Genomic DNA, 19,880 nt, shown 5'->3' with positions numbered 1-19,880 from the left:
TGCCTCGACCTTGTTGGAGTAGTCTATAACCCGTGCGCACATTAAAAGTGTTTTTTTCTTACTAATTTTTTTCAAATTCTTTGAGGATAAAAAAAGTCGGATGACACCGATATAGTGCGCTCCAGATACTATATCGCTACGTTATGTAGATACAGACCCAGAAGATCGATGAAACCAAACAAAAACCCCTTCCATTAGTGCTTAAGGAAGTCGGTTTTATTATTATTTTTTCTGTTTTATTAAGGAGCCGAAAAATTACGTCTTTCAAAAATAAAACCCTGTAAAAAAAATTTCTAAATAAGCTCCGGGATCTTTAATTACGTTGGGCGCCATTTGTAATAATGCGATGCCGGCCCAGGCCTAAGTCGACACCACATTATTAACGGGTGGAGGACTAGTCCAGACATCAAACAGAGAAGGGGAGACTGTACGTATTTCTGTGCTAGCTATATCTTACAATTAAAAGAGATCTTACCTGACGCATTCCAGAAACCACCGACTCCGATCATATCCGAAACTAGACTCCCAGATCAGGCGATCTGAGCAGAGTAAAACACTTTCAAGTTTATTCAACCGTAACGAGGGCGTTACGGGCGTGGAAGGTGGTTTCTGGGCGTAGTACAGAGGCTATAGAATCGCCTCTGTACATTTTTATTTCAAACGAGATAACAAGACGTAAGAGCAAACGATGCAGATGAACGGGTCATCGAGAAATTGTTACTACCTACCAGTGCCAATAGGTAACTCGACGTTCTGTGGATTGAAGAAAGAATGGTCGCCTCGTTTCAATCAGCCTTTATTGCTGGCAATGTCGATCATTCCTGTATCTTTGTATTGGATGTTTTTATTCGTATATCTCAAAGCTTTATACAGAATGTTGAAAAAGATGCACAGGAGGAGCGTATACCGCCATGTTGAAGTCGCAGAGCCTTTTTCAGTCTTCCACCGTTATAAAATGTCGTACCCCGTGCTGCAACATATACGAAAAGCAGATAATTGAAGTGAAATTATGGTACGTGGTTGTAATAACGGTGTTATTCAAATATCTCTGGGACGCTATTGACATCACTTTAGATGTTTACATTTTTATCAATTGGAGCGAGGAGATGTTATTGATGAGGGAATATATCGAAACACTAGTGTCAACAATGCCATATATATTTTTGCCTTGGTTGGATGTATTTGTAAAGTGTTCACGTGGAGAATATTTAGACATATGTCAATCTTCCGTGAAAAGTCTTCGAGTATTCGATCGCCTTCGCAAGACGAAAAGTTTGATCTGTTACACATAGCAAGAATGAAAAACATGGTTTATGTAGCCAGTTTCATTTTTGAAGATGGTCCAGAGCTTCTATTGGAATACTTTTACATCGAAAAGTATGTGACGTCATTCACTTGGGTTTTGCTGGTTAAAGATATTCTCCTTGGTATTTTCGCCATTATCACTTGTATAACCACGCTCAAGTTTTTGCTGTATGGATATAATCAAGAAAACCGCACGATTGTCTCATTTATTTGCTACGGTATTTTAGTCATGGCATTTACCTTGTCATCCTTGCTAAGAGTTGGTGCCGCATGCTATCAGTATTTAACAAAGAAATTTAACAGATCTTGTTTTGTGGTATCTGAAGGGAAGATTGTACAGACTCCCTTTGAACAAGGTTGCATGCGTGAGATCGATTACGTCATCGCTGCCCTGACTACAGTCCCGTTGGTCTTATTTGGATTAATCATCATTGTAAATTGTTGTTCAAGCATCATATCAGAATGTTTGTTTGAAGGCCATAACAAAATCCCTAGAGAGGGTTCACGCAAGAGGGTTATCACTGTTTCATTTTTCATGTATATTCTCAGTCCTGCCGGTGGGTTTACAAACCTTGGTCAACAATCCTCAAAATTCTTCAATTATATATACGTCAAATTTGGATGCAAGATTTTTGATTGCTACAAGAAAAGAATGGATTCCACTGTACCAGCTCCTTGTGAGGAGTTTACTTCTAATGCAGCCACCGTAAATCAATCGGAATTACACCACTTTGGTGAGGCAGCTTCCACCGAGAAAAATAATTCTTCGGTTTATTGCGACACTCGCCTTTGATTTATAGTCTTGAGTTAATGGAAAATTAGAAAGCATTTTTCTTGCTGCTGAATATAAGTGGAATCGACGCCTGTATTACGAATTGACGCATGTATTTATAATTTAAGACAGATAGCTGATACGTCTGTATGGCCTCTCGAATTCCTTTTTAAAAATTAATTGTTATCATTTTGTGATAAAACATGTAGTGTTATATCCACAAACACTGGTGAAAATATATTGAGAATTTAGCTTTTTTCCTCATTTCTCGAAATTTGGAATTCGGGCGAGAAAGTTACTTTTGGGCTAATTGATAAATTTATTCGAGTATTTCAATTTGGGAGGGGTTTATAGACTTCCAGGCTATATTCTGAGCCTTATTGGACCTTTTTTGAACTTTTGGATCCTTAGATCCTAAGCTTAAGTCTAGCGTTAAAACTCAGAGATAAAACTCTACCCTTCCAACCTAATTTAGAGCGCTTCCAAATTGTTTGTGGTTATAAGGTTTCGTGGGAATTTCCCTTTTTCTCAAATATTACGACCATGATTGTAGGTGGAAATAGGTTAGACCTGGTTTAACGTTTTTTCATTTTTTTTTATAAATTTCCTTTTTAGTTCTTGTAATTTCTTCTTGTGACTTTATAACTGACAACTCCCAAGGCCCAAGCAAAACTAAATATTTTCAGATGACTTTACATTGTTTGCATTGCTACGAAAAATTTGTTTATTCGAATTAATAGGGTAACTTAAAATATTAAATAAGTAGGAATCTACTGTGCGCCAAATCAACTATACAAGCCCAGTTCCCAAAGGGACCAAAATTGTTTGAAATCGATTCTATGATGAAAAAGATTGCGGGTTTGCGTTATAATAAAAACAAAAGCTGCCCACTCTACCAGACGCAACTGATGCACTGCCACATTCGTTACAATAAACGTGAGATAAACTGTAGAACAGAGAATTTGCTCTTCTGCAAAAATCTTTTTAAAAAAACATGCTGTACCAATGGATTCAACATTAAAATACTTCTATTGTCAGCTACGTCAATTTAAGGTGTGCTAGCTAAACTGAAAAAGTCACCGTTTGTTCGACTTATAAAATGATTCGATTAAATTTAGTTTTTTCCATTGCTCCGAAAATTTGACTTCTATATTGTATTAAATGCCTCTTTCCTCTGGAATTCGTATTTGATAAAAGGTCATTCGCTTTCTTTACTAGGTATGGAACAAAGAGTTGTAGAAGCGGGTCGACATCAGCTCAAATATTTTGATAAATTGAAGAAGGAGTTCAATGTAGGTATATTGTTTGAGCGAGAGATGAATTTTGAAACAATACTTTCGTGGGATTAGATTTAGTGCTTTGAAACCATCCGCTAAATTTAAAAAATTTCACGCGGTCCTAATTACGGGGATGACAATTTTGGTTTTGGGATTTTAGTAAACATTTTAAAATTGGTTTCCAGCCATTCTTCTGAAATATTTCTGTTTAATTACAGCTGATCAGATCGTTATATCTTGCTTGCCACGGGCGAGTACAGGCTATCGATGAGTTGGAAATGTGTATATCCAGGCTAAGGTTCCCGACACATTACGAGGAGATGACAGAAGGTTTTTGTGAAGCCAGAAATGATATTGTTAGGCTAGGCGAGGTAATGTTTACTTTCTCCCTGATAAATTACTTACTAACCTGCTTTTGATCCTGTTCTGTGTAAATCGATTCCTTTCTTGATATCTAGGAACATTATTTCAGATGTTTGGTTTGATAGGAAATACTTTGCTTTGTTCTCAATGACACTAGTAACACAGATCACATTTAATAAAGGGGTTAACCGAATTGGTGATGAAATTGGTCCAATTCAGGCTCTTGTAAACTATCATTATTCCCACTACCATTTAGGTTAGCCAGACGCGTTACGCGCTCTTATCCGACCGCGTCACGGCAAGCGAAGAGTTGAAATTGAAGAACGGGCAAATGGCTTATTTACAAAATCTTGCAAAGGTAAGGAATGGTATAACTTCCACTTCCATTAATTCCATTAAATACCACTGAACTTGCTGGTCAAAGATATTTCTTAAGAACCTTTTTTAAAAGTATCCAAAATAGAGATATTTAAAATAACTAATAATTAGATTGTGATCAGAGCTGATGGGAGTACTCAAAATCATGACATCGTTTCCACTAGGAAGCTGTTTTTATTTCATAATATATTGTTTTTTTGGACCTACCGGGAGGTCCTTTAATTTGACCGTTGTCCGTTCGTCTGTTACAAGCTTTTCTCGGAATTGGCTCATTACTTTTTTCTAATTTTTTGCACAATGATACAATATGGCAATGCCTGTAAAGTGACGGAGCCCGATTTTTGAAAAAAAATTTTGGGGGCAAATTTGGGCCAAAAACTACCTAAAAATAAGGTTTTTTGGACTTTGTGCAAAATTGCTTCATTAGTTTTTCCTGATTTTTGGCAGAAAGATAGAGTGCAAGGTACCCTAAAATGTGGCTGAAGTAATTTTTCCCGGAAAATCTTTTTTCGTCGTCAAATACGGATTTTCGCAAATTTGGGCCAAAAACTACCCAAAAATAAGGTTTTTTGGACTTGGTGCAAAATTGCTTCATTAGTTTTTCCTGATTTTTGGCAGTAAGATAGAGTGCAAGGTACCCTAAAATGTAGCTGATGTAATTTTTCTCGGAAAATTTTTTTCGTCGTCAAGTACGGATTTTCGCTTTTTTGGGGAAATTCCCTTTTACCATTTTCCTGTTAGCAGCTTTTCTCGGGATTGGCTCATTAGTTTTTTTTAATATTTTGCACAATGATACAAAATAGCAATGCCTGAAAAGTGACGGAGCCCGATTTTTGAAAAAAAATTTTGGGGGGCAAATTTGGGCCAAAAACTTCCTAAAAATAAGGTTTTTTGGACTTTGTGCAAAATTGCTTCATTAGTTTTTCCTGATTTTTGGCAGAAAGATAGAGTGCAAAGTACCCTAAAATGTGGCTGAAGTAATTTTTCTTGGAAAATTTTTTTTCGTCGTAAATTACGGAATTTCGTTTTTTTGGGGAAATTCCCTTTTACCATTTTCCTGTTAGCAGCTTTTCTCGGGATTGGCTCATTAGTTTTTTTTAATTTTTTGCACAATGATACAAAATAGCAATGCCTAATAAGTGACGGAGCCCGATTTTGAAAAAAAATTTTGGGGGGCAAATTTGGGCCAAAAACTTCCTAAAAATAAGGTTTTTTGGACTTTGTGCAAAATTGCTTCATTAGTTTTTCCTGATTTTTGGCAGAAAGATAGAGTGCAAAGTACCCTAAAATGTGGCTGAAGTAATTTTTCTTGGAAAATTTTTTTTCGTCGTAAATTACGGAATTTCGTTTTTTTGGGGAAATTCCCTTTTACCATTTTCCTGTTAGCAGCTTTTCTCGGGATTGGCTCATTAGTTTTTTTTAATTTTTTGCACAATGATACAAAATAGCAATGCCTAATAAGTGACGGAGCCCGATTTTGAAAAAAAATTCGGGGTAAATTTGGGCCAAAAGCTACCTAAAAATAAGGTTTTTTGGACTTAGTGCAAAATTGCTTCATTAGTTTTTCCTGATTTTTGTCATAAAATTTTCAAAAAAAGACGACCAAGTTACACAATGATAAAAGAAAATAAATCAGACGTTTTTGCATTGTTTTAAAACTTATTGTGTTTACTCAATCCCAATAGTAAAATGTAGAACACCTACTTTTATCTGATTTTGATCAACAGGTCATTTCCTTATAGGTGCAAGAGGATAACAATGGTTCAAATCCAGAACCATGTCCTATTTGTGTCTTCCCACTGGGCAGTGAAGTAAGTTTGCCTGTTTTGCCTACTTTGCGATGTGGGATGAAGTATTGCAGCTTTCTCTTGTGCCTCACAAAATTGCTTGGCAGCGCTAAGATTTCTGGCCCTATGTTTGTAGAACCTTTTCAGAGATACCAGAGAACCTGTTCGCATGACAAGGCCCTGCAAAAGTGGAAAATCGATCGAAACCTTCTCCTTAGTTAGAAAACTCCACTAAACTTTAACCCCTTATGGGAAGAAAAATATTTAAAAATCCTAATATGATCTCGATTTGCCATATTATTATCAGATTTCTGAACTCCAAATTTTTTTCTCTCAGTGGGCAGTAATGACTTGTGGTCACAGTGTTTGCTGTAAATGTATGACTACCCTTCAAAAGAGAAGCAATTACAAACGAGCTGCTATTCAGTGTCCCATGTGTCGTGCACAAAGCAAACTAACCGCCATCTCAATCGTCACCGCAAAACCGGCTGCCGTGAAGTCGACCGATACTGATCGAGCAAGCAGTGATAGTAATGATGATATACTCGACGCTAACATTTCAGTTCAAGTATGATCTTTAAACATTTCTCTTTTTACACAAAATTTGAGCTTAACAGTTTGAACTGTGCAGTGCAGCTCAAAGAATCCGAAAAATCTATTCAAGCATTTTCAATCGTGGCTTTTAGGTAATTTTAGGTAATTCGCCTGGAAAGATTATCAAATTTCATACCCTCACCTACAACACACTTGAATATTCTTTTTTTTTTCAGCAATGATTCCCAAATAAGTGTAAAAGTTCTGAGTAAAAGCCACTAGAAAATGAAACAAGTGAGGATACATTAATACTTACCGTCTTTATCCTCTAGGGAAACTTTTCGACGAAAATCGAAGCTGTCGTTCGCCGTATCTTATGGATCCAAATTGAACAACCAAAAGCCAAGACTCTTGTTTTCTCCACGTGGACAAACGTACTAAAAGTCATCAGCCAAGCTCTCAGTGTCAACAATGTGGAATTCAAATCACTGGCCGGAGCACATCCAAAACAGTTCGAGCGCTTTTTAACTTTCTTCAAAGAAAATGAGATTTGCAACGTTTTGTTATTGCCTCTCCATTCGGGCGCCAAAGGTTTAAATATTATTGAGGCAAGTCATTTGATTTTGACGGAACCGGCGCTTAATCCATCTGATGAATTACAAGCTGTTGGAAGAGTCCATCGCATCGGACAAGACAAGTAAGTCATTTCGACTTTTTATTGGACCTACCCCGGTGGGGTGGAGGTCCTATAAATTAACCTGTGTTCGTTCGTCCGTCCGTCCGTCCGTCCGTCCATTCGTCTGTTACCAACTTTTCTCAGGATTGAATCATAGGAATCTTTTGATTTTTGGTACAAAGGTGCAAAATGGTGGTGGCCAAAATGTGACGGAGCCTGATTTTCGAAAAAAAATTTTGGGGGGTAAATTGGGGCCAAAAAACGGCTTTTTGGACTTTGTGGAAAATTCGATCATTAATTTTTTCTGATTTTTTGCATGAAAGTAGGGTACCATCATAGGTAAAAGATGGCTCAAGCAGATTTTCGCAAAAAAATTTTGTTGGCTCAAAAAACGCATGTTTATCTATAAGAATCACTATTAATAAGCATAGATCAATGTTTTTAGCCATATTATTATTTTTATTAGTTTTTTTAAGATGGAAATGTCAAGGTGGAGGGTTTGAGTTTTCTAGAAACACTTATTATTTTTTTGGCTGAAACCGAATCTTTACCGAATCTTTATCTATAAGAATCACTATTTATAAGCATAGATCGATGTTCTTAGCCAAATTATTATTTTTGGACCTACCTTGGAGGTCCTATAAATCAACCGATGTCCGTCTTTCCGTTCGTTCGTTCGTCCGTTCGTCCGTCTGTTACCAGCTTTTCTCAGGATTGGCTCATTAGTTTTTTCTAATTTTTGGCACAATGATGCAAAATGGCAATGCCCAAAATGTGACGGAGCCCGATTTTCGAAAAAAAAAAATGCCGGAAAAACTGGTTTTTTGGCATTTTCTCGAGATTTTATCATAAGTTTTTTCTGATTTTTTGCTCAAAGATGCGTATTAACAATGCCCAAAACATGGCCCAGTCTGATTTTCGAGAAATTTTTTTATAGCTTAAAATGCCGGAAATATGCCGGAAATCGCCGTTTTTCTGGATTTTCATTGGACTTTTTCCTTATAATTGGTTGTTTTTTTCATTCAAAAACATTATAAATAGCAATGCCCACCATCAAGCATGTTTTAATTTTCAATAAAATAGATTTTTGAAGCCGGAACTATTTAAAAATCGCCGGAACAACCTATTTTCGCCGGAAAGACAGTATTTCTTGAATTTCTCAAGCTGTACTTTATATTTTTTTATCAAATTTTACACACTGATGCAAAATGACAATACCGAAAATGTGACGGAGACCGGTTTTCGAAAAACATTGTTTCCGGCCGAAAATGCCGGAAATATACCGGAAAAACCGGTTTTTTGCCATTTTCTAGAGATTTCATCATTAGTTTTTTCTGATTCTTTGCACAAAGATGCGTAATAGCAATGCCCAAAACATGGCCGAGTTCGATTTTTGAGAAAAAATTCTTTTCTGGCCGAAAACGCCAATAATATACCGGAAATCGCCGTTTTTGCAGATTTTCATTGGACTTTTCCTGATATTTCTTTGTTTTTTCACGCAAAATCATTATTGATAACAATGCCAGCCATCAAGTATGGTTCAATTGTCAATAAGACTGATTTTTGATGCCGGGACTTTATAAAAATCGCCGGAACAGCCGAATGTCGCCGGAAAAACGGTTTTTCTTGAATTTCTCGAGCTGTACTTTATATTTTTTCATGAAATTTTGCACACTGATGCAAAATGGCAATACCTAGAATGTGACGGAGCCTGATTTTGGAAAAAAAATAATTCGGCCAAAAATGCCGATAATATGCCGTCAAAACCGGTTTGTTGCCATTTTGTCGAGATTTCATTAATCGTTTTTCCCGATTTTTGCACAAAGATGTGTAATGCCCTAAGTGTGGCCGATTCGGATTTTTGAGAATCATGTTTTTCCGGCCGAAAATGCCGGAAGTATGCCGGAAATCGCCGTTTTTGCAGATTTGAATTGGGCTTTTTCCATATATTTCTGTGTTTTTTTCTCACTTAAAAAAATTATTGATAACAATGACACCATCAAGCATGATTCAATCGTCAATAAAACTTTTGCAATTTTGCAACCGGAACTTTCTATTTCTTTTTTCCCTAAACCCCTCCCCCCCCCCCAAACAATCAATGATGAAATTTAGTGCATTTTTGCTAACCGCTATATTTTCTTAATGATTGTTTTCTCCTTATTGCTATCTAAGTTTCATCATCAGGTAGGTCCATTCAGCATATTGCTTGTTTATATTTCTGGTGTGTCGAGAATTATGTCAATCATGTCTGTTACAATAGACTGAGGCCAAATAGTTGAAAGAAAGGAAATTCTAATTGCTTTCATTAGTATCTTTAAAATCTATAAAATGATTAAAAACGTTAAACAATATAACATATTTCTAAACATTAGGGATGCGCGCAGCCTAGGCAAAACTAAAACTTCCAATTGCCTGCATTAGTATCTATAAAATCTATAAAAGGATTAAAAACGTTAAACAATCCAGGTGTATGGGTTGGCATATTTGTTTGGTGTACGAGCGTTTGGTTTAAAGGGGCAAGCTGAAGCATAATGACCGTAGTTTGAACAATGATAGCAAGAGGGTAAGTGCGAATATCAAAGGAAACTATTAAATAATTTGTCATTAAGTGTTTTCCAGTCGGTTGTTCGTAGTCGAGCATGCAGCAAGTGTTGGACAGCAAGTGTTTGACGCTGAGACTTGTCGTATAAATAAATGTTTTCAAAACGATGTTTTCTTGCCAGATTTGTAATTGTTTTGAAATACTTAATGTTTACCGGGATGAGTAGCCTTGGTATAAGAGGTTCCATGCACAGAAGATCCATGATGTAAAGTCACGTATTCTTGCTTTTGTTTGGTTAGGTTTGAGTAAAAGGTTTTTGTCTACATCGAGTTGAAAACCGAGTAATTCTGTGCTACTGTTGACTGATGGTGGTGGATGAAGTAAATCATCGAAATCGACGTATTTGAATTTCTTTACCTTAGTTACTCTCGGGTATCTAATAGCTAAGGGGGGGGGGCTAATTAATTTTCGAAAATTTTCCACCGAGTATTAAGTACCCGAGAGTAGGATAGCAGTCTTTAAGTCCCGGTGGGGTGTATGGGCTTATAGAACTAGGAAATGTACCTTTATTTATGTGGGTGCTGTTTGGTGGGGGGGGGGCTTTGGTGGTAATGTGAATTCAAAAGTGGGTGAATCATGTTGTTGGTCGTGCCCATTTTGCTCAATTTCATCATTGCTAATTTTGATATTTTGTGCTTTGTTGTTTATGTTTCTGTGTATCGATTGCACGAATTTTCTCTCTTATGACGGAAATTATTTGTTGAGGATTTTCGACGGAGGAGGGTGTTGGATTATTATAATTATTAATGTTGTCATTTATGTTGCTAAATTTGCTGTGTTTTTTCATAGTTTCAACGTCTGATCGTCTGATGGGTCTAGTAGAGACAAGGGGGCGGAGAGCAGGAGCGTATTCTTTGTCTACCGCCACTAAACGAAATTTCGCGCTCCGGGCACGAAACTGAGAGATGCGCGCAGCCTAGGCAAAACTAAAATTTTCACGTCATTACTCGGCCTACTTTTGCTTTGGCTGACTCTGGACATCCTTTCACATCTCTATCGTCCCTGGAGTTATCCCCGTTCTCAACATTATCCCACTTTATAAATGATATCCTTTTAAGCATTGAGTTTCAAGCCCGAAGGGCTAGAGGTGAAACTTTAACCCTTCTCAGGCAAGAGAAATTGAAGCCACTTATTTCCCATCCAAAAACGCGCATAGAACGCGCCGTAATCTTGACGATGGATTGTATCTAGCGGTTCCTTTGTTTTGGAGAACTACATTTTTTTAAATCTAGCGATAGATTTTAGTTTCAATCCGGTGTTTGTGTAAAAACTACGCGCTGGTGTTCTGGATGGGAAATAAGTGGTTTGATTTCCCATCCAGGAGTCTCTCATCTAGCCCTTCGGGCTTGAAACTCAATGCTTTTAAATACAACAGCCTCTAAAAATCAAAGTCAAATTTTAGTAGCTTCCAATAATTTCACCCCTTCTCCCTTGAACAACGGATGTGGCTTATAGTCGATGGTGTTGAATATAGGTTAGTGGTTAGACCCCCTGAAAAAATCGTCCAACCCTACTTCATGAATATAAAAATGACTTGTCATTTGTATCAAGAGAGCTTGGTAGCGTGATTGATAACCCAGCTGGCACACAACGTTGTTGTAACGTTCATCTAAGGTTATATGGACGTTATGAACATTAGAAAGACGTTGAAGCAACGTTGTGTGCCAGCTGGGAAGTGGATGAATAACTTTATATTGAGATTATTAATATTAATGATAAATTCATATCAGTCTTGAGTAATCAGAATCAACTCCTTCAAATCCACGTCATCCTTTCAAAAACTTACATAATGTAGGGTTAGGAGAAATGGGTTTTTCCAAAAAAAACCGTATACCCCCAAATTGAGGAAATCCATTCCTTTGTTGCTGGAAGTGTTGCAACCCCTTGGAATTCCAGAAAATTTCAGGTTTAAACCCCTCTGGAATTTTAAATTTTAGTAGGATTTAAAAAGCTACCCCCATGAAATTCCAGTTATATCCCTTTGAATTTCCGCCACATGTCAAACTTTGGAACAGAAATGGACCTCAACAATTTCACGAAATTATGCAACTTTTCTGTTTTTTTTTTCCACCCAACACGTCACTTTTGCTCTTGTTTAAGTGACGTATTTGGATGGAAGTTCTCAGAAGACTCTCCAGTGGTGCAAATCACGAATAACATCATTTAAGATAAAAAGCAACAAATATTACAGCCAATTCGATTGACTTCCAAATTTGCCATACTCACCAACTTTGCCAAATCTACAATTTCAATGTCAAAAGATCACAGCTTCATGGCAAATTTGTACATCGCAACGCCACCATTATGATTTCCGTTTTGTGATGCTTAGTCAGCAGTTTTCTGTCGGCGTTTGTAAAGCGAACGATTTTTTAACCAATCAAATTGCCGATCGGCATTGTTTTGCTTTAGCATTGGAACGTGGAAGGTCTTCTATTTTTCAAAATCTTTGGCAAAAGTGGCAAAATTGGAGCGAAAAGAACACAGGCCTCGTGGGAACAGTGTTTTGTATGGAGACGTATGGAGGTAAGTTCCAAAAATGCCAAGAATGCCAGATTCACCACATCTTTTTTATTTGGCATTTATGGCACTCAAATTTTGCCACATTTGCCAAATTTTTGTCAATCGAATGCAAAATAATTGGCAATCAGGGCAAAAATGGCATATTTTGAAGTCAATCGAATTGGCTGTTACAGTGTGTGCAAACTGTCCGATATATAAATATAACACACAAAACATTGATCTATTTTTCTAGTCCTCTAATTGATGCTGTAAAAGTTGACGAACAGCATGTCTATTATTCTTTACAAACGTTTCCAACAACATTTTGTTTAGACAGGCTTAATAAGAACGGTTAACGTTCGAAAGCTCTCGTTTTCTCCTCTTAGAAGGCGTACGACGATTCCTTCATTCTTTGGGATATTTTGTGTACCGGAATATGGGCCATGAAGCACAGTTGACCCACACGATCCAAACCACCATCCCGCTTTCCACTTTGCTGCACACCCGGCGTCGTTATCGTTGTCAGCGGTCGAAAATCTGTTTCCGTTCAAATTTTCCCATGCATTCCCAAAGTCTGTGGATCCGAAATTATAGGTACCTGACTTCAGCTTATATTTGTTCGCTTCATTCTGGATAGAAAAGCTCTTAAACCCGATTGCATATTTCGTTCCATCGAAAGCCCAAAGTTGAAGATAAATCATCATTTCACGGCCTTTTGTTAAGAGATGGATGTTTTCGTTACCCAGATAAAATTCACCACTCAGATCTCCGAAACCGTCTTTGTATTCTTTCCACAACCGAGTGAAATTGACTGAACCATCTTGTCGTTTCGCTATCATTGTCCATGAAGCTGAACTGTAAAGACCACAATATACTTTGAACTTATTTCTGTTGTAGAAAATCCAGTAAACACCCGACTGCGTGTAACCTCTAGCTCTCCAATCTGCACAGCCAATGTTTTCATGGACAGCTTGAGCCAGCATTTCTCCGGTTTGTGAAACCAAATAATTTGACACGTCAGAGATGACTTTGAAAAGCCTGCAAAGCCATGTTGTAGTGGTCATTTGTTTATGTTGTACATATTCACAATGAGTGAAGTTTTTGACGCATTTATCGAAGCAATGATCTTTTGAAGCTACTTCTCCATCAAACCATGGTTGAGGTCCATCAATAGCAGTGTTCGAATGAATATGTTTGAACGGTAGAAATGGCATAAATTGTCCAAATGAGAGATGAACACATAATAAGAGGCCAACCCAAAGTACAGAAGCATCCATCTTCATGCCTTTAGAAATTAGAAATTTTTGATACTAAAATTAATTTCTGATGGGGATTTTTTTCCTTTTGTTTACAATTTTCATTTAATCTTACTAAATAATGAATTAAAGTCATTTACTAGTTCAATACTAGTTCAGATTTGAATTTATTGATCATGAAGGTTTTTCTATACTTTGATTGATGGGGTTTGGGTGTTGTTTTAACAAAACAAAACAGGGGGTGGGGTAGATGAACTTTTTATTTACGCCCTGAAAACTATTGGAAATTTATCTTCTGGTAGTACTCCTTTGAATATTAACAAAATCAAATTTAAATCAAACTCTTTCGAAAAGTTTCCCTGACCCCCGGAAATTCTTCTCTGAATATCTCCTTTAAATGTCCAATCACTCGCTGTGCTGTATGGATATAAAATGGGATTGCAAAACATTTTCTCTGTCGTTACATTGACAACGTTGCTTCATTTAAAGGGACATAAAAGTAGTGACGAAATTTGTAAACAAACCGTTTGCAGCGGGATACAAAATCAAAACAAATGTCACATGTCAAAATAAAAAAATGATTGTTTCAATTGTTTTACAAGTTTGTTTTGGACACGTGATTTTAATTGTTCTCTTTAACGACATGTGGTTCGTGCAATGTTTACATTTTACTACTTTTATGTCCCTTTAAAAGCTATTCATACTAAAAACATACAGAATAGCTTCAAAAATTATATTGGAATTCCTGGAGATTTAAAACATAATGTCGTTTAGCGATGTTGTGTTATACCCGAAAAAAAAATTTAAAATCCTTTTACGGTGGTACTAAAATTTTTGATTATTTTAATTTTTGAATCTTTTTCAGAATTTTTCGTAATTCTACGGAAAAAAAATTACAATTTTTCAAAATCAAGTCAAAAATTTCTCATTTGAAAAAAATTTCCTATCGATTATTTTAGCATCCAGTAAAAATTTCTTTCTGTTTACTCGATTCATGAAGTAGCATTGTTCTAAAGTATCACCTTGTGCAAAAAATGATTTTTGGACCTACCTGGAGGTCCTATAAATTAACCTTTGTCCGTTCGTCCGTCCATCCTTTATCAGCTTATCTCCCGATTTTCGAAAAAGATTTTGCCGGAAAAAACGGTTTTTTTGGCATTTTCTCGAGATTTCATCATTAGTATTTTCCGATTTTTATGCACAAAGATGCGATGCAATGCTCAAAATGTGGCCGAGTCGGATTTCTGAGAAAAAATTTTTTTCGGCCAAAAATGCCGGAAATATGCAGGAAATCGCCGTTTTTGTAGATTTCCATTTGATTTTTCGTTTTATGATCTTTTCCACTATCGCTTGAAACTACAATCGACTTTCCATAACTCGAACCTCCTCAACTCGATTATATATATATATCGATTATCTCGATAAACTCTTATTAGGCTATTCTGTCTCTCTATAGCTCGAATTTCCGTAACTCGAACGATTACTGATTATACCCTTCCCGTTCCAGCACTCGACTATATTACACTTCCCTACTTGCTCTAACTTTAATCATCAGGTAGGTCCAATCAGCGTTCCGGCTTGTTATTATTATTGTTATTTCTAAAAGGAGAAAATGTCACGGTAGAGTGCGATGGTTTGAGTTTTCTGTAAACCTTATTTATTAAGCTGTGCATTTTTCTGATAGTGGATTGTTTTTATAAAGAAAAGCGTTTAATAGCTTTTTTTATTTCTTTTTCAAAAGTATTTTTCAATTGTGTTGATAGTTTCTCCCAATAGATATGCTTTCATTTTTCTTTATTTTTTTGTATTTTGACCAGTTATGTCTTTTGTGTTTCATTGTTTCAATGTTCATTGATTAGTTTGATAACCAGGTAGGTCCATAAAAGTATCACTTGTTTTTCAAGCGAGTTGACATTTGTTATGGCTCAATGTTTTTGCCTTAAAATATGATTTTAGACCATTTCTAATGGCTTTCAACTTTTCGTTATTTTTTTCGACACTGAAATCAAAGAAATTTCGAAAGACTTTTCAAATCATTTCGTGATGATAACTGGATTTCAATGAACAGGGATCGCTGTAGCAACTTTATTTGAAATGGAAAAAATAATTAATCAATTACAGTCCTACCTAGTCTGACTCGCACACTTTTATAGATCTACTTCCTTAATAGATCTGCTTACTATTGTATTGCTTGCCTTCCCGCTACGGTGGCTCATTATGGTGGCGGATTATTTCTTTTTGGCGAGTTGCAATGTTGAAATGCGAGTCGGAAAATAAGCAAAGACATCCCTTGCCTTCATAAGAACTTTTTCTTTGGAGGACGATCAGAAGCCTATGTTGTACCAGAGTGTTTTTATCTCTCAGACAAATTATTTACCTGCTACGTCTTTTCATGTTTTTTCTTTCCAACCTTTTCTTTAGAGAGACGTACGTGCACCGATTCTTTGTGAGAGATACAGTGGAAGAAAAAATGTATCATCTGTTTAAACCCAAATCTACACAAGGAGAAAATACGTACGTACTTTTGACTGTCTACATACCTACTTTTACTGATAATCTTTCCCCATCGACTGCGGTCGCAAACTTACTAGCCTTATACCTTATCAGGAGGAAATTCTTCGTTGAAAAAATTCGTCCGCAAAAAAAATCCGTCAGCAAAAGATTTTGTCACGAAGTGATTTTTCCGTCACCTTTTCCCGGCGAACTTTTTACTGATAAGGTATTTTGAACAAGATAGAAAAGTTCGAAATTTTATTTTGTCTAACATTACAGATTGGAGAACGAGTTGACAGTCGACGATGTGGTGAACCTTATTCAAAAGACACAAGACGAAGAAGGAGATGTCTTTGCCAGTGATTCTGGAGATGATGAAAACACTACGGATGGTGAAGATGAAGGGGAGGATGACGGATACTTTTTTTAGGATAAGTTGCTGTTCGATTTGAGATTTATATGATATCCAAATACAACATGTTCCTACTTGATTTTACCATTGCTTCAAACATACACCAAGATGCCTCAGCTGCGGTGATCAATTGCTTTCAACAGCACGATTCAATTTCTTTGAACCATCGTGATTTTTTTGTAATCGATGAAGATGCAGATTATATTCTGCTTAAAGATTTTGTGATATTCCATACTTCTGACGATGAGTGACGAATTTTCATCTATCATGGTATTGGTATTGCATATTTACAATAATCTTGTATAAGATTATGGTATTGGTATGGTATTGGTTTCTGTTGAAAGTGATATTCCATACTCCTGGTGATAAGTGGCGAATGTTTCATCTATCATGGTAGAGAAATTAGGACAGCCCATGTAACTCGGAAGGAGATCTACATGCTACCACCCCGCCTCCGCCTTCCCTCCCATTTTGTTCTACAATGTACTGCCAATCCCCCCAAGATCGCCTGTCCCTCTGAAAACATCTAAGAGGTCTGCAACATAAATTTCTCTCGTTCATTTGGTAAACTCATTCGCTTTTTCGTATTTTCTTTTATTGTGCTTGTTCCTTTCTTTCGTTGGTTCAATAAAGGCCCCTTAAAAGGCCACTCAGACCTTTCCGCAAAACATTTGGTATTATAGATAGGAAATATCGACTTGTTTGTTTGTAATTGAATAGTCGCTATTGCAGTTCTACATAGGCCTGTAGATGATTATTTTTGTACTTTTGAAACATTTTCGCGTTATCTTTTGAATCAGCGAAGATGAGTTTGACACAGGCTAGGCCCTTCACAATTCATACATAGCCAGTATCGAGTGTCTAAGATTTTCCATTATAAATCTCGATGCTGTTCAGTTTTTCTGAACCTAAACTGATTCCTGATTCTTTTTCTTAGTATTTTCAATAATATTTTTATTATATTTAGATAGAGATAGTAAAAGGGATATTTTTATCTGACATTTGTAAATATGCACATACTAGTAGTACAAAAAAGAAACTGTTCATATTTGTCCTTTAAATATTTTTTATGTTTAAATATTCCCCTGACTTCTAAGCTGCATTTAGTCCAGTTTAGTGCATTTACCAAGAAAAAAATCTGGGTAAATTTTGACAACAAGGCTCTTTAAAGGTTGTAGACCTCCAGAAAGAGACTCTTGGACGAAAAGTTTTATACTCTTTTTGGCAAACCACTGGTAATCAATATGTTATTAAAATTTTCTATGATAAATTTCGACCGGTTTATCGTCATAAAGTAGATAATGATAATGGAGTTTTAAAATTTTGTCAATTAAATGAGTGATTTGGTGCTTTATGTACACCCTAGTTGTATTGACATTGTAATCAGCCATTATACCAGCCATATGTTATTATCTTCAACTTTCCTTTCAGATATAAAAACTGTAAATACAAAAAATGAAATACAAGAATAAAGAGTCACAGACCTGGATAAATTGCTGCTTGTAAGTCATTTCCTTATGTGTTTTTATTTTTACTGAAAACAAGCTAATTCTCTTGATCTTTTGATTAAAATATGTTTCATCAAAAGTAAATTCAGTTCTCTATTATTCTCATACCGGTGCTGCAACTTGAACGGATGAATAAACAACAGGTTTGGATTCTTCAAGTACGTCACCCAAAAATGTCGACTGTCCGTTACGCGAGTGTCATTTTTGCGGACGTCACCGGGTATGTAATGACCATGTAGTTTATGAATGTCTTTCTCTAAATCTAAAAATCGAGCTATTGTTGGAATCGCAATTTCCAGGAAAACGTCTTCGCTTCTGAATATGGAGGATAGTTCTTGGAATTGGATTGCATACTGACGTGGTACGTACACAATATCTGAACGCCCATTATAAGCGTACGTAGAGCCGTTCCCGTTACGTCTAAAAGTGTCATACATACGTTTGTAAGACGGAAAACGACCGGATAGGCTTTCAATTTGGTTAACCGCATTACGGACTTTCTCAAAACCGAACGGAGATATCCACCAATACCAATGGGTCGGTGTTTTCTCATTCAATGGTTCTTTGAACGTTGTAAATGACCAAATTTTGTTTATATCAAATTTAATTTTAATCAAGTTCCAGAAATTTAATATGACATCATCATTGATATAGAAATAACCTTCGTAACCGAGTTCGTGATTTTCACGTATTGCATTTGTGAGACATTCGTAACCAAATATACCACGGACAATATTGAACTCGTGTACGTTTTTCGAAGAGTTTAGCCTCGAGTTTGGTCCACAGAAATATATGTTTGGAAAGACAGGCTGGTAGAACTGTTTGAGTAATGGTATGCTTTCGTAATGTGGGTGGTTGTAAACTATGACCAATAATATTTTGCTATAGTAATGTCGATAGCATGGCTTGTCTTTCGTCCTTTTTTCATTATCTTTTAAAGAATTCATTGCAGGAAGTTTGCGCGATATTTTCCTCCGTGGTTGACCTACAAAAAGAATTGGAGCATTTTTGAATGGATTTTTTGACGTGACAACTTCAAATAGTAGAATTGCTCATGTAAAGTGTCTCTGCCTCTCTCCTCATAAGTCCACATTTTACGGCCAACACTGCCTTTTTTTTTTGCAAAATTGAAGGCGAGGGGGCACACTATGTCCCCGATAATTTTTTTAAATACCTTCGACTCCAAAATAGTCAGCAGGACAAAAGAATGAGCAATATCATTATCAAATGAGAAGACATTTTCAGAAAAATGATGGGACGCTTGTTACCCGAGAGTAACACGTTGTTGCGTTCACATTAATTTTCTTTAAAAGTTTTTAAACCTCTTTACTTAGGATCGTCGGGGCGGAAGATAATCTTAGAAAAAAAAGCGGAGAAAAATAAAAAAAGTTACCTTCATTGTCACTTTGCAAAAACTTTGCTGCATAATAATATCCAAATACAATGAATAAAGCACACAAGGAAAATGATTTTGTGATATTCATCTTTCTTTAAACGTCTTCTTGCGAATCTTTTTGAAAATCATGATTTGAAATTTATTTGAAATAAGCCGCCTGCTGTTTTCTTTTCCGACGAAATAATCAAACAAAACATGACCGTTTGAAACACATATATGAAACACAACCACACATTGGGTATAAACATGAAATACAATACGAAAAAAGGCCCTTCATTTTTTACAATCACGTATAGCCCCCAGTCTGGCCTGTATTCGGTTAAAAATAATGGCATAAGACACATCGAAATATTCGAAATATTATTCTTGTAACATCAAACCTATCTTCTTGTTACTTCTATTTGAAATTCAAGGTGGGAGTCTGAAAATACATTTTTGGAAAATACAAACATGAGCCCAAATCGCACGCATATTAATTAACACTCACTTAGAAGTAGTTTGACGCTCTGTGGCATCCACTCATCTCGTCGAGACCAGTGCCATGTGTGCAATACTGTTCGTCTCTCTCAGCTCTCCTCAAGTTTGTAAACACAATCAAAAAGTATCAAAAAGTGTTTACCCT

General features: G+C 36.3%; 2 protein-coding genes across 2 annotated transcripts in view; one reads left to right on the top strand and one right to left on the bottom strand.

Annotated features, from left to right (window-relative positions):
* Positions 1–16,453, top strand: part of LOC136808599 (E3 ubiquitin-protein ligase SHPRH-like) — a 79,399-nt gene extending 62,946 nt beyond the window's left edge. Inside the window, exons 15-22 of the mRNA XM_067065133.1 lie at positions 3,296–3,369; positions 3,573–3,725; positions 3,974–4,075; positions 5,838–5,906; positions 6,220–6,450; positions 6,749–7,113; positions 15,871–15,963; positions 16,222–16,453. Coding sequence (XP_066921234.1) covers positions 3,296–3,369; positions 3,573–3,725; positions 3,974–4,075; positions 5,838–5,906; positions 6,220–6,450; positions 6,749–7,113; positions 15,871–15,963; positions 16,222–16,372 — 1,238 coding nt within the window. The 3' untranslated portion in view covers positions 16,373–16,453. The remainder of the gene's footprint in view (positions 1–3,295; positions 3,370–3,572; positions 3,726–3,973; positions 4,076–5,837; positions 5,907–6,219; positions 6,451–6,748; positions 7,114–15,870; positions 15,964–16,221) is intronic.
* A 1,257-nt stretch (positions 16,454–17,710) lies between these two features.
* LOC136808666 (uncharacterized) lies at positions 17,711–19,370 on the bottom strand. The gene is made up of 2 exons (XM_067065214.1): positions 19,256–19,370; positions 17,711–18,847 (listed from the first exon to the last, which is right to left on the bottom strand). The coding sequence occupies exons 1-2, from the start codon at positions 19,344–19,346 to the stop codon at positions 17,886–17,888; spliced, it is 1,053 nt and encodes a 350-aa protein (XP_066921315.1). The 5' UTR covers positions 19,347–19,370; the 3' UTR covers positions 17,711–17,885.
* Between the last annotated feature and the right edge of the window lie 510 nt (positions 19,371–19,880).

This window comes from Clytia hemisphaerica, unplaced genomic scaffold, assembly GCF_902728285.1.
Source record: "Clytia hemisphaerica strain Z4C2 unplaced genomic scaffold, Clytia hemisphaerica genome assembly, whole genome shotgun sequence".
NCBI lineage: Eukaryota > Metazoa > Cnidaria > Hydrozoa > Leptothecata > Clytiidae > Clytia > Clytia hemisphaerica.
The sequence above is the reverse complement of the archived record's forward strand: the minus strand, read 5'-3'. Positions and strand labels throughout refer to the sequence as shown.